General features: G+C 52.0%; 1 protein-coding gene across 2 annotated transcripts in view; it reads left to right on the top strand.

Moving 5' to 3' along the window:
• The first annotated feature begins 566 nt into the window (after window positions 1–566).
• LOC133352943 (zinc finger transcription factor Trps1-like) overlaps window positions 567–13,178 on the top strand; it is a 38,869-nt gene continuing 26,257 nt past the window's right edge. Inside the window, exons 1-3 of one of the 2 annotated variants that reach the window (XM_061568948.1) lie at window positions 567–1,702; window positions 9,949–10,862; window positions 11,732–12,519. In XM_061568948.1, coding sequence (XP_061424932.1) covers window positions 9,951–10,862; window positions 11,732–12,519 — 1,700 coding nt within the window. In that variant the 5' untranslated portion in view covers window positions 567–1,702; window positions 9,949–9,950. Of the gene's footprint in view, window positions 1,703–1,829; window positions 1,838–9,948; window positions 10,863–11,731; window positions 12,520–13,178 lie in introns of those variants that run through there. The other variant, XM_061568949.1, reaches the window with a different exon arrangement.

The following is a 13,178-nucleotide window of genomic DNA, read 5'->3' as shown; positions in this document are numbered from 1 at the left end:
GGGGGAGGGGTGATAAGAGAGAGAGGGGGGGGGAGGGCAGCAGGAGGAGGGGGAGGGGTGATAAGAGAGAGAGAGGGGGAGGGCAGCAGGAGGAGGGGGAGGGGTGATAAGAGAGAGAAGGGGGAGGGCAGCAGGAGGAGGGGGAGGGGTGATAAGAGAGAGAGGGGGGGGGGGGGCAGCAGGAGGAGGGGGAGGGGTGATAAGAGAGAGAGGGAGGGGGGGGCAGCAGGAGGAGGGGGAGGGGTGATAAGAGAGAGAGGGGGGAGGGCAGCAGGAGGAGGGGGAGGGGTGATAAGAGAGAGAGGGGGGGGGGGGCAGCAGGAGGAGGGGGAGGGGTGATAAGAGAGAGAGGGAGGGGGGGGCAGCAGGAGGAGGGGGAGGGGTGATAAGAGAGAGAGGGAGGGGGGGGCAGCAGGAGGAGGGGGAGGGGTGATAAGAGAGCGGATGCGTGCCGAGTGCGTGAGGCTCTGGCGGGCGGAGCGAGGGCGCGTCTCTCCGGTGACGTGTTACGAGGGGGTCCTGACAAGTGATAAGGGCTGCAGATAAAAGCTCGCACAGGCGAGCGAGCGAGCGGGGCGCGGGAGGGAGTCGTGCGAGCGAGGGAGCTGGGGCAGAGCGCTGAGTAGCGCCATGGAGTAGCCGCAGACGCACACAGACACGCAGAGAGAGAGCACCGTCAATCACCACCGCTACCACCACCACTACCACCACCACTACCACCACTACCACCACCACTACCACCACTACCACCACCATCATCAATCGGATAGCAAAACCCCGGGAGCGCTGCGAGACACGGAGGGCGGTCGTGACCGAGATCAACACAGTTCACACACACACAGAGGATACACACACGACACACACAGAGGATACACACACACAGAGGATACACACACACACGACACACACAGAGGATACACACACACACGACACACACAGAGGATACACACACACACACGACACACACAGAGGATACACACACACACGACACACACAGAGGATACACACACACACGACACACACAGAGGATACACACACACAGAGGATACACACACACAGAGCATACACACACACAGAGGATACACACACATACAGGCATACACACACAGGGCACATACAGGATACACACACACAAGACACACACACAAGACACACACACAAGACACACACACACAGGACACACACACAGAGGATACACACACACAGAGGATACACACACACAGGACACACACGGTATACAGGATACTCGTATACATAGACACCCGAGTGCACGAAACAAAGAATATATAGGATCTGCGGACACGTCCACCTATAAGTACACGCAGTACAGTAACAGCGTATACACACACAGACATACGATCCGCATCCACAGCACACACGTACAGTGCCACACACAGAGCCCCGCACACACAGCACCAGTGACAGTGCACCACCATCACCACACTAACACCACAGCACCACCACACTAACACCACCACTCTAACACCACCACCACACTAACACCACCACCACACTAACACCACCACCACACTAACACCACCACCACCACACTAACCCCCCAGGACACGGCGACTTGGGCGGTTAGCGCGGGTGAAGGAGGTGAAGGAGGTGGAGAGGATTTCACAGCGCGGAGCCGCCGGGATTTATGGCGAATCGCGACTCCTCTCGCTCGCCGGGCAGAGACGAGCAGAGCATCTCACAGGTGAGAGACGAGCAGAGCACCTCACAGGTGAGGGGTGGGCAGAGCAGCTGACAGGTGAGAGATGAACAGAGCATCTCACAGGTGAGGGGTGGGCAGAGCAGCTGACAGGTGAGAGATGAACAGAGCATCTCACAGGTGAGGGGTGAGCACAGCACCTCAGGTGACGGGTGGGCAGAGCAGATCACAGGTGAGAGATGGGCAGAGCAGCTGACAGGTGAGGGGTGAGCACAGCACCTCAGGTGAGGGGTCGGCAGAGCAGATCACAGGTGAGAGACGGGCAGAGCACCTCAGGTGAGGGGTGGGCAGAGCAGCTGACAGGTGAGGGATGGGCAGAGCAGCTGACAGGTGAGAGATGGACACAGCAGCTGACAGGTGAGGGATGGACAGAGCACCGCACAGGTGAGGGGTGAGACAGGCCCCGGAGCGGACAGGGACACCGCCACCAACGCAGTGGGGACATCCTCGGCTGGCCGAGGATGTCCCCACCCGTCCGTCCCGTAGGTGGTGCCGACGGACGGACGAGGAGTGAAGAGCGAGCGACGTGGGGCCGTCGTAGCAGCAGGGCTGCTGGTAACCGGTTCGTGGTTACTCGTTGTGCTCTGGGATGATGATGATGAAGAGAGAGAGACGCAGCCGGGGACTGTGTTGAGTGGGAACTTGCTGAACCCGTGAGGAGGTGCGGGCGTGGGATTGGCGAGTAGAGAGACGGATGGCGATGATCGCTTGTGATGGTGGGGGGTGATGATGATGATGATGGGGGGTGATGATGGTGGGTGATGATGATGATGATGGTGGGGGGGGTGATGATGATGGTGGTGGGTGATGATGATGATGGTGGTGGGGGGTGATGATGATGATGGTGGTGGTGGGTGATGATGATGATGGTGGTGGGGGGTGATGATGATGGTGGTAGTGGGGGGTGATGATGATGGTGGTAGTGGGAGATGGAAGGTCGAGGTGGCTGGGGAGGGGAGTCCGGGGTTACCGGGAGCGCAGGCTCGCGTGGAGCCGGTGTCCCACTCGGGCGAGGAAGGAGGCGCTGGACGTTGGAGAGGCAGAGGGTCGTGTGGGTAGAAGGGGTGGGTGGTTATAGGGTGGATGAGTCGAGGGGTAGGTGGTTATAGGGGTGGGTGGTTATTGGAGTGGATGAGTCGAGGGGTAGGTGGTTATAGGGGTGGGTGAGTCGAGGGGTAGGTGGTTATAGGGGTAGGTGGTTATAGGGGTGGATGAGTCGAGGGGTAGGTGGTTATAGGATTAGGTGGTTATAGGGGTAGGTGGTTATAGGGGTGGGTGGTTATAGGGGTGGGTAGAGGGAGGTTGGAGGCGATGGTGCCACACTCGTGAGACTTGAGGTGACTTGGTTCGAGAGCGGCCTCGGCGCAGCTCAGTCGCTGCGTCTCGGAGTGGTGGTGGTGGTGGTGTGGTTGTGGTGGTGGTGGTTGTAGACGTGGTGGTGGTGTGGTTGTGGTGGTTGTAGATGTGGTGGTGGTGTTGTTGTGGATGTGGTGGTGTGGTTGTGGATGTGGTGTGGTTTTAGATGTGGTGGTGGTTGTAGACGTGGTGTGGTTGTAGACGTAGTGGTGGTGATGGTTGTAGACGTGGTGGTGGTGGTGGTTGTAGACGTGGTGGTGGTGATGGTTGTTGTAGACGTGGTGGTGGTGATGGTTGTAGACGTGGTGGTGGTGGTGGTTGTAGACGTGGTGGTGGTGGTGGTTGTAGACGTGGTGGTGGTGGTGGTGGTTGTTGTAGACGTGGTGGTGGTGATGGTTGTAGACGTGGTGGTGGTGGTGGTTGTAGACGTGGTGGTGGTGATGGTTGTAGACGTGGTGGTGGTTGTAGACATGGTGGTGGTGGTGTGGTTTTAGATGTGGTGGTGGTGTAGTCGTGGATGTGGTGGAGTAGATGTGGAGCGGTTGTAGAAGCGGGATAGGTGTAGGAAGGTTGTACAATAGTAAGTGTTGACTGTGTGGTTGTAGTACCGTGCTTGTACGTAGTCGTAAGTATGAGGTAGTAATCGATGAGGTTAGGGGATGTGGATGTCCAGTCGTAGGAGTGTTAGAGTGGATGTGGAGTTGTATTGGGGTGGTTGTGTGGGGGTGGTTGTGTGGGGGTGGTTGTGTGGGGGTGGTTGTGTGGGGTGGTTGTGTGTGGGGGTGGTTGTGTGGGGGTGGTTGTGTGGGGGGGTGTGGGGGGTGGTTGTGTGGGGTGGTGTGTGGGTTGTGTGGGGTGGGTTGGTATGGGTGTTGTGTATGGGGTTTGTATGGGTGGTGTGTATGGGGTGGTTGTGTGGGGGTGGTTGTGTAGGGTGTGGTTGTGTGGGGGTGGTTGTGTAGGGGTGGTGTGTGGGGGTGTGGTTGTGTGGGGTGTTGTGGGGGTGGTTGTGTATGGGGTGGTTGTGTATGGGGTGGTTGTGTATGGGGTGGTTGTGTGGGGGTGGTTGTGTAGGGGTGGTTGTGTTGGGGTGGTTGTGTGTGGGGATGGTTGTGTGTGGGGTGGTTGTGTGGGGGTGGTTGTGTATGGGTGGTTGTGTGGGGGTGGTTGTGTGTGGGGTGGTTGTGTATGGGGTGGTTGTGTTGGGGTGGTTGTGTGGGGTGGTTGTGTATGGGGTGGTGTGTATGGGGTGGTGTGTGTGGGGTGGTTGTGTGTGGGGATGGTTGTGTATGGGGTGGTTGTGTGGGGTGGGTGTGGTGGGATGGTTGTGTATGGGGTGGTTGTGTATGGGTGGTTGGTGGGGGTGGTTGTGTATGGGGGTTGTGTGGGTGTTGTGTATGGGGTGGTTGTGTTGGGGGTTGGTGGGGGTTGTGTGTGTGGGGATGGTTGTGTATGGGGTGGTTGTGTTGGGGTGGTTGTGTGGGGCATGGTTGTGTATGGGTGGGTGTGTATGGGGTGGTTGTGTGGGGGTGGTTGTGTATGGGGTGGTTGTGTTGGGGTGGTTGTGTGTGGGGATGGTTGTGTGGGGTGGTTGTGTGGGGGTGTTGTGTATGGGGTGGTTGTGTTGGGGTGGTTGTGTGTGGGGATGGTTGTGTATGGGGTGGTTGTGTGGGGGTGGTTGTGTATGGGGTGGTTGTGTGGGGTGGTTGTGTATGGGGTGGTTGTGTGTGGGGATGGTTGTGTGGTGGGGTGGTTGTGTGGGGTGGTTGTGTGGGGGGGTTGTGTATGGGGTGGTTGTGTGGGGGTGGTTGTGTGTGGGGGTGGTTGTGTGTGGGGGTGGTTGTGTGGGGGGGTGTGTGTGGGGTGGTTGTGTGTGGGGGTGGTTGTGTGGGGGTGGTTGTGTGTGGGGGTGGTTGTGTGTGGGGTGGTTGTGTATGGGGTGGTTGTGTGGGGGTGGTTGTGTGTGGGGGTGGTTGTGTATGGGGTGGTTGTGTGGTGGGGTGTTGGTGTGTGGGGGTGGTTGTGTGGGGTGGTTGTGTATGGGGTGGTTGTGTATGGGGTGGTTGTGTGGGGGTGGTTGTGTATGGGGTGGTTGTGTGGGGGTGGTTGTGTGTGGGGGGTGGTTGTGTGTGGGGGTTGGTGTGTGTGGGGTGGTTGTGTGGGGTGGTTGTGTGGGGGTGGTTGTGTGGGGGGTGGTTGTGTGTGGGGTGGTTGTGTGGGGGTGGTTGTGTGGGGGGGTGGTTGTTTTTGGGGTGGTTGTGTGGGGGTGGTTGTGTGTGGGGGTTGTTGTGTGTGGGGTGGTTGTGTGGGGTGGTTGTGTGGGGGTGTGTGTCTGGTGGTGTGTATGGGTGGTTGTGTATGGGGTGGTTGTGTGTGGGGTGGTTGTGTGTGGGGGTGGTTGTGTGTGGGTGGTGTGTGGGGGTGTTGTGTGTGGGGTGGTTGTGTGTGGGGTGGTTGTGTGTGGGGGTGGTTGTGTATGGGGTGGTTGTGTATGGGGTGGTTGTGTGGGGGTGGTTGTGTGTGGGGGTGGTTGTGTATGGGGGTGGTTGTGTGGGGGTGGTTGTGTGGGGGTGGTTGTGTATGGGGTGGTTGTGTGTGGGGTGGTTGTGTATGGGGTGGTTGTGTATGGGGTGGTTGTGTATGGGGTGGTTGTGTGGGGGTGGTTGTGTGGAGGTGGTTCTGTGGGGGTGGTTGTGTGTGGGGGTGGTTCTGTGGGGGTGGTGTGTGTGGGGGTGGTTGTGTGTGGGGGTGGTTGTTTGTGTGGGGTGGTTGTGTGGGGGTGGTTGTGTATGGGGTGGTTGTGAGTGGGGGTGGTTATGTGGGGGTGGTTCTGTGGGGGTGGTTGTGTGTGGGGTGGTTGTGAGTGGGGGTGGTTCTGTGGGGGTGGTTCTGTGGGGGTGGTTGTGTGTGGGGGTGGTTGTGTGGGGGTGGTTGTGTGTGGGGGTGGTTGTGTGTGGGGGTGGTTATGTGGGGGTGGTTCTGTGGGGGTGGTTGTGTGTGGGGTGGTTGTGAGTCGCGCACACAGTCGAGGGCAGCCTCAACTCAACCTTCACCAGCTGACACCACCACTAACTACCCAACTACCGTTTTAAACAAAGTCTTCCTTTTGTGTTGTTGTGTTGCTCGCCGTCGAAGCCGTCTCTTTCATATATATTACATTTGACAACCGGCTTGTTTGTAAGAGCTGCGTGTGTCGAGTTCCCCTCCTTGTGAACCTGAGACGCGTAGCCACGTTACTGTATTTGGACATGGGGCCGCGTGCTGCCCCATGCCCATTGTTGATGATGAGACCCAGTGACATCTACACACACATCTACACACATCTACACACACCTACACACACACATCTACACACACCTACACACACACATCTACAAAGACATCTACAAATATCTAAACACACATCTATACACACACCTACACACACACATCTACAAAGACATCTACAAATATCTAAACACACATCTACACACACACCTACACACACACATCTACACACATCTACAAATATCTACACACACACACATCTACACACACATCTACAAATATCTACACACACATCTACAAAGACATCTACAAATATCTAAACACACATCTACACACACACCTACACACACACATCTACACACATCTACAAATATCTACACACACACATCTACACACACATCTACAAATATCTACACACATCTACAACGACATCTAGAAATATCTACACACACATCTACAAAGACACCTACACACACACACATCTACACCCATACACATCTACACACACACACATCTACAAATATCTACACACATCTACAAAGACATCTAGAAATATCTACACACACATCTACACACATCTACACACATCTACAAAGATCTACACACACATCTACAAATACATCTACACACACATCTACAAACATCTACACGCACATCTACAAATATCTACACACATCTACAAAGACATCTACAAATATCTACACACACACATCTACAAAGACATCTACACACACACACATCCACACCTACACACACACATCGACAAAGCTTGTAACAGAATGTTAAGGCAAGCATCTGTGAAGCACACGAGGGGGTGATGTCGCCAGCAGTACCACGCCCGACCGCCTTTATCTCCCCAGTGGCGATATTTAAAAATCGCACCGGGTACTAATTTTAGGCTGAGTCTACCTAGGGGTGGCCCAGATAATCGTCGTCGGTGTTTGTCCGTGAGCGGGCATCGAACTGGGGTCGCCGAGTTCGTAGAGTTCCGTCCTAACCACGACACAATCGCTCCCCCGTCTACAAAGACAAAGATCCCCCGTATAGTCTTTAAACAGACTATTGGGGCAAGTGCTGCCAGCGAGCACCTGTGAAGGCCGGCACGGCGCACGAGGCGGTGGGGGGCCACACGCATCAACACACGTGCATGCAGGTCGAACTTCTTTCGCACCGTACGTAGCCAACCGTGCGATAATCACATACGTTTGTGGCAAGTGGTGCTATCGAGTTCACACATCTGTACACGCACATCTACTTAGGCGCGCATTCATCCAGTCGGGGGTAGAGAACGCGTCTCGTCGTGTTAACGACGTCTGGACGTGTCAATCCATCTGCTGTGCGCTGTTGATATGGTTTTGTGTAGCGGAGGCTCGTTGAGTGTAGCAGCATCAACTTGGAGTCGTGTGTGGAGAGAGAGAGAGAGGCTTCCTGCAGTGGTGCGGACGCGTCGAGCAGTGTGCATCATCTGCCAGACACGATTCATTTATTCGCACGCAGCGACAGAATCCGTCCGCCGAGATCACGGCCACGGAGGCCGATGGAAGAACGGCGACGACGTTGCAGCTGGTGGCACTACAAAGTGCCAGTGGGAATGGGTGGATTGTTGAACATCGCCGGGGTGGTGGGAGGTTGCGGCAGTTTAGAGAGGGCTTCGTCCAGCAGTGGACTGACCGCGGCTGAACGATGATGGCGTTTGACGTGTGTGTGTGGGGGTCCTGGTGTGGGGGTCCTGGTGTGTGGGTCCTTGTATGTAGTTAGTACTGTGTTATGAACTTCTTTCGCACCCTACGTAGCCAACCGTGCTAATCGGATGTGCGTGTATGCGTGGAGCGTTTAAAATAATAATAATCATCAGCCTTGGTCTATCCTCTGCTGGACAAAGGTCCGCTGCCATTCACAATTCTGCGATGTAATAATGTAGCTCTTAACGCGTGCACAAGAGCTGTGTGATACGATCGTTCCATCTCTTTGGTGGACGAGTTTTTCGGACGCTTACCGTCCACTCCCTGGCTGCCACTTCGCTATTATCGTTTACTTTCCTTGGCAGCGTGGATGATGTCTTTACCAACAAACAAAAACCCTGAGTATGTTCTCCAATCCACGTGTTCCTCTTTTCTCTTCGTAATTGTAAACCCAAGCACGCACCTCTTCGTATCTTGCGCTCGTTTTTTTGTGAATTAACCAAGTGCAACGCGACTCGTATAACCTGTGCATCATGTCCGTTGAATAAGTTTCGGTGGTTAATTTGAAGCGTATGTTCAAGTTTGCAAGGTTGCTTTCAAAAGTGCGCCGTGTAAAGTTAACGCGTACAGACAGTCCTGTCTCTATATGCAGCGGCAAGTACATTCCTGTACACGCTGGGTTTAGACGTCTCGATCACGCCTGTTGCGTGTCCAATACAACACTGGCAAACGCTGTCACAAGTGTTTTTTGAACTCTGATACAAGCGCGTCAAGTAAAAAGCACGTGATTTATTGTCTCTAGTTAGTGAATGCTGTGAGCCTCCAGAAGTGACACGTGTGGTTGTTAGGGTGACCGTGAGAGAGGCATGCTTTCATGTGTCTTGGGTTTTTAGTGGTGGTGGCTCCCGTCTATTGGGAAACATTGCAGGGCTGAAGGACAATTGACCATTGCAGAAAGCTTATATTCATCACGCTTAGGCTTGTTTAATTATTTACGTTCACGAACCAGACTCCGTGATGATTCACTTACATATTTCGCTGTTTAATGGCCAAAGTATCACACTGCAGTACGCAAATTAAAACATATCAGGAAATATGTTTGGCCCATTACTGCAGTGTTATTTAATTGTAAAATTGAAAAATGCCACCGTTGTAATTAAAATATTTAGCCATGAGCAAAAAGTTATTTTCGCACTGTATATACAGCCTATGTATTTGTTACCACTAATATACGTTTCACCATACGAGTTTAGACTTTGATGGAAAAGTCGCAGTCTTAAAAGTGCACGCACAGTATAGTTTTGTGGGTACCCCAACAGGAAATATTGGTATCAAGTGCTGGCATTGAATTGTACATTTTCAGGTACTGTGTGTAATACATTGAGTACTAAAACTTTATAATACTGTTGTTGTGTTAGAAATTAATTAATGAATCGGTTTAAATTATTAGATCCATAACCACAGGGACCAAAGGCAAAAGTAAAAGCATTGTAAAATTATAAAAATACTGCATATTTAACCATATTGATAGTGTGGTGATGTTTAATATCATCTGTAAAATACATTAAGAAATTAAATTCAATCAGTTGAGGACAAATGCCATGAAATACGAGGCTGGAATTACATGTTTAATGAATTTTTAATCCAGCGTAGTTTAAGGATTTGCAGGACTGTACTGTCGTTTCATTTTCATAAGATAACCCTCTAGGGTTGATACAACAAAAATGCCGCTGCGTGTGAAGTTGCCAGTGGTCTTCCGATCGAGAAAGACTGGCCCCTGCCATGAGAATATGGATTTTCCAACAGTGGCTTTTGGCTCCTAACTGAGAGGAGCGGCCACCCTTTAGCTTGTTTGAGCAGAGGTACCAACATCGATTGTGTATAGTCAGAGCTAATTCTCATTTCTTTTTTGTTTTACATTTCTAGGAATGGTTCGCAGAAAGAATCTCCCATTAAGAAATGTGTTGGATGCATCAACTACTGAAGCCGCAAGTTCAGAGAGAACCAAGATACGCACAAGTTTAAAGGGGACTACAACCGCCGGGGTGGATGGACAACTGAGGTCAAGACTTGTGAATTCCAAGAGAGCACAACAGAAGCAGATTAATCCCAAGGCAGGCCCAGAGGGGGATTCCCAAGCAGCCATGATGGAAACAAGTCTTCTGTGTGTTGCGGCAGAGACCTGTTTGCCAAAGACTTGTGATTTTTTTATTGGTCAAGCCGAGATGAAAAGAGAGGACAGTACGGGCAATTGTCCGCCAGTGAAGCATGAAGAGGTCGCTGCTTTCTGCAAAACATACAGCCCTGAATGTACAAAACAAACACAAGAGAAGTTAACTTCAGACGGTGGAGTGAATGACTCTGAACAGGCAGAAATCGCCGCCAACGACACTCAAAGAAAGAGCGAGCCAGACTCCACCACTGACACATCATGCAAAGTAACTACCGCCGGCAAAGATGACGAAGCCGACGAGGTTGGTCAACGGCCTTCCCCAAAGTCCCCTGACAACGACGGTGTCAAGATCACGGTAAAGGCGGACGATGTTGGCACCTCCCCAACGCCGGAGCTGCAAGACTTCACTTGCAGTGCCTGTGGCTACAGTTACTATGGCAACGATCCTACTGACCTCGTGAAGCACTTTCGCAAATACCACCTCGGGCTGCACAACCGCACGCGGCACGACGCGGACCTGGATAGCCGAATCCTGGCGCTGCACCGCACGGGCCGCCTGTCGGAGACGAGCGAAATGTTGGGGCTCGCTGGCCACGCCGATAAACTGAAGATTGCAGTCATCCAGAAGACGACCACCTCGTCCTCGAATGGTTCCTACGATGTGCAGGTGAGTAAACGCAAAGCAGCTGCTGCCATTGTCCCCCCGCCTCTCCACCCCGATCAGCACTAGGAATTATAACTGGCATGATGGGGCATGCCGGTAATACACTACTTTTGTGGCAGTGGTTGGTGAGTAATGCAGACATATACAGTGTGCGGGGCACCTACCTGCAACATTTTGGCTGATGAGATGGTAGTGCACGCAGACGAAAGATAGTTTTGTGTTATCCTCCCCTGTGAACGTGTGCTCCAGGTATATGGTACTCTGTTTTACTCCCTTAAGCACAGTACTCGCTAAGGAATTGGCCCAATATTCTCTTCAGGATCCCCCTGAAAGAGATTTTAAAGATGCATGCTTTCCAGACAATTGCTATCTTTACGTGGGTATGATGAATGTTTAGTGGTAAAAAAGTGAAACGAATTTACACGAGTGTGTAGAAAATGAATTATTATGACAGTACAGCAATTTATATTGTCTCAGCCTTTAAAGTGAATTTTCGATATACTGTAGTTTAAATGTTTGAAATATTTCCTTACTCATATTTGAACCAATGGGATATCTCAGTTTTTAGAAGACTGGGCTCACAGGTAGCTTCCTGGTTGGGACTAGCATCCTCTGCTAGGATCCAGGGTATAAGGTCAACCAATGTTAACTTTGCACAAAGTTGTACTAATTTTAACTACCGCAAAAAGGATGAGCGGCAGAGTAATTTCCCTTGTATGATTTGAACCATCAGATTGTGAATGCATTTATCTTCCACACTCTCCTTGTGCTGCTGACCATAAAAGTATATAGATTTTTCAGTAGACAAGTTTAGGCAAAATGTTGTATACTGTTCTTGCGTTAACAATGCATATGCATTATTATCCCTGAAGGTGGCGATACAGGGCACCCTTATCGGTATTGGGCGGAAGACTCCGGATTGCCAGGGCGACACAAAATACTTCAGGTGCAAGTTCTGCAACTTCACGTACATTGGGAGCGCCTCGGCAGAGCTGGAGAGCCATGCCCTCTCTGTGCATCCCAGCAAGCTGAAGTTGTCCGCCGAAAATCCCAACGATGACCACAGGAGAAGCAACGCAGCCGCAGACGCCGACGGGCAGATTTTGGATGGTCCCGTTGCGGCGAGTCAAAATGCGCGTGGTGAAAATGTTGAGCAAGAGTCGGCATCTGAAGGTCAGGGTTTATCGCAGCTGCCCGCTGCAGGTGCCACATCCAGTGCCGCCGCCGAGCAGAGCGACGATTCACTTCGGCGTCTCCAGTGCAGGTCGTGTAGTTTTGCCTGCGAGGGCGGCGACGGTGAGAAGTTGATGTGCCACTACCGTGAAATCCACGGCGATACGTTTTCAGGACCGTCTCCTGAGAAACAGGAGGAAGCGACGGAGGGGGCCGTGATGGATGAAGTTGTTCCGGTGACGGATGGTCAAGGCTGGCTCGCCGACGGTAGCTCGTCCGTTATAAAAGGCCCCGGGCGAGGAGACTCCAGAACCGCGACGCCAACACACACCGCGCTGCCGGAGGGCAAAGATGGTCTTAATCAGGAGACCTGCCCGGACCAACCGCTGGAAATCTCCGTGCATGACGAACGTCGTGACACTTCATATCAGTGCACAAAATGTATATTTACATCGCCCACCGAGGAGGGACTTGCTCGGCATTGCAGGTTGGTCACATCCGCTAACAGTATCACCCTTCAAGTGCGGTTTATTTTCTGTTGACCCTTTGCCCACATGCCACATAGCTTGGTATTGTAGTAGTGCATGATTATGCATGCTTTTTAAATTAATAATTAACCGTTCATGGAGGAAAAAGTTGAGCACGAAACCCACGTGGGGGAGTAACGGTAGGGGTTATAAAATGTCTGTCGTCACTAAGCCGTTAGATCCGTATATGCAACTTTTTACATATCGTACACCTCGATTAACTGTGATGGTGAAATATGAGCGCTGCAGTTCAAGGGATAAAACGATATACTTTACACGTTGAATGCAGACATTGTTGCTGTCATCCCACGCGACACACCAATGTACGTTTTTCTTTTGTCACTGGAATATACGGCAAATAAATCACATGCGATATTACACGAATGAGAATATTGTAAATAAAATGCTATCGTTGAAGCTGTCAAAACAGGAAGGAGTATATGAAGCCATTCTGTTGGCATGCGAAAATGTGAATAAGGTATATGGGCAGACATTACCTACTATGGGTTACCTACCTGTTCAAAGTAATTGTAACGAGTTATGCCTCCTGTCGATAAACGGATTGTTAATTTAGCCATGTTTGATCAAATATATGTGTAATAAGTATTTGGAAGATTTG

This window comes from Lethenteron reissneri, chromosome 42 (assembly GCF_015708825.2).
Source record: "Lethenteron reissneri isolate LAM-NWPU_2019-01 chromosome 42, ASM1570882v1, whole genome shotgun sequence".
NCBI classification, from domain to species: Eukaryota; Metazoa; Chordata; class Hyperoartia; order Petromyzontiformes; family Petromyzontidae; genus Lethenteron; species Lethenteron reissneri.
The sequence above is the reverse complement of the archived record's forward strand: the minus strand, read 5'-3'. Positions and strand labels throughout refer to the sequence as shown.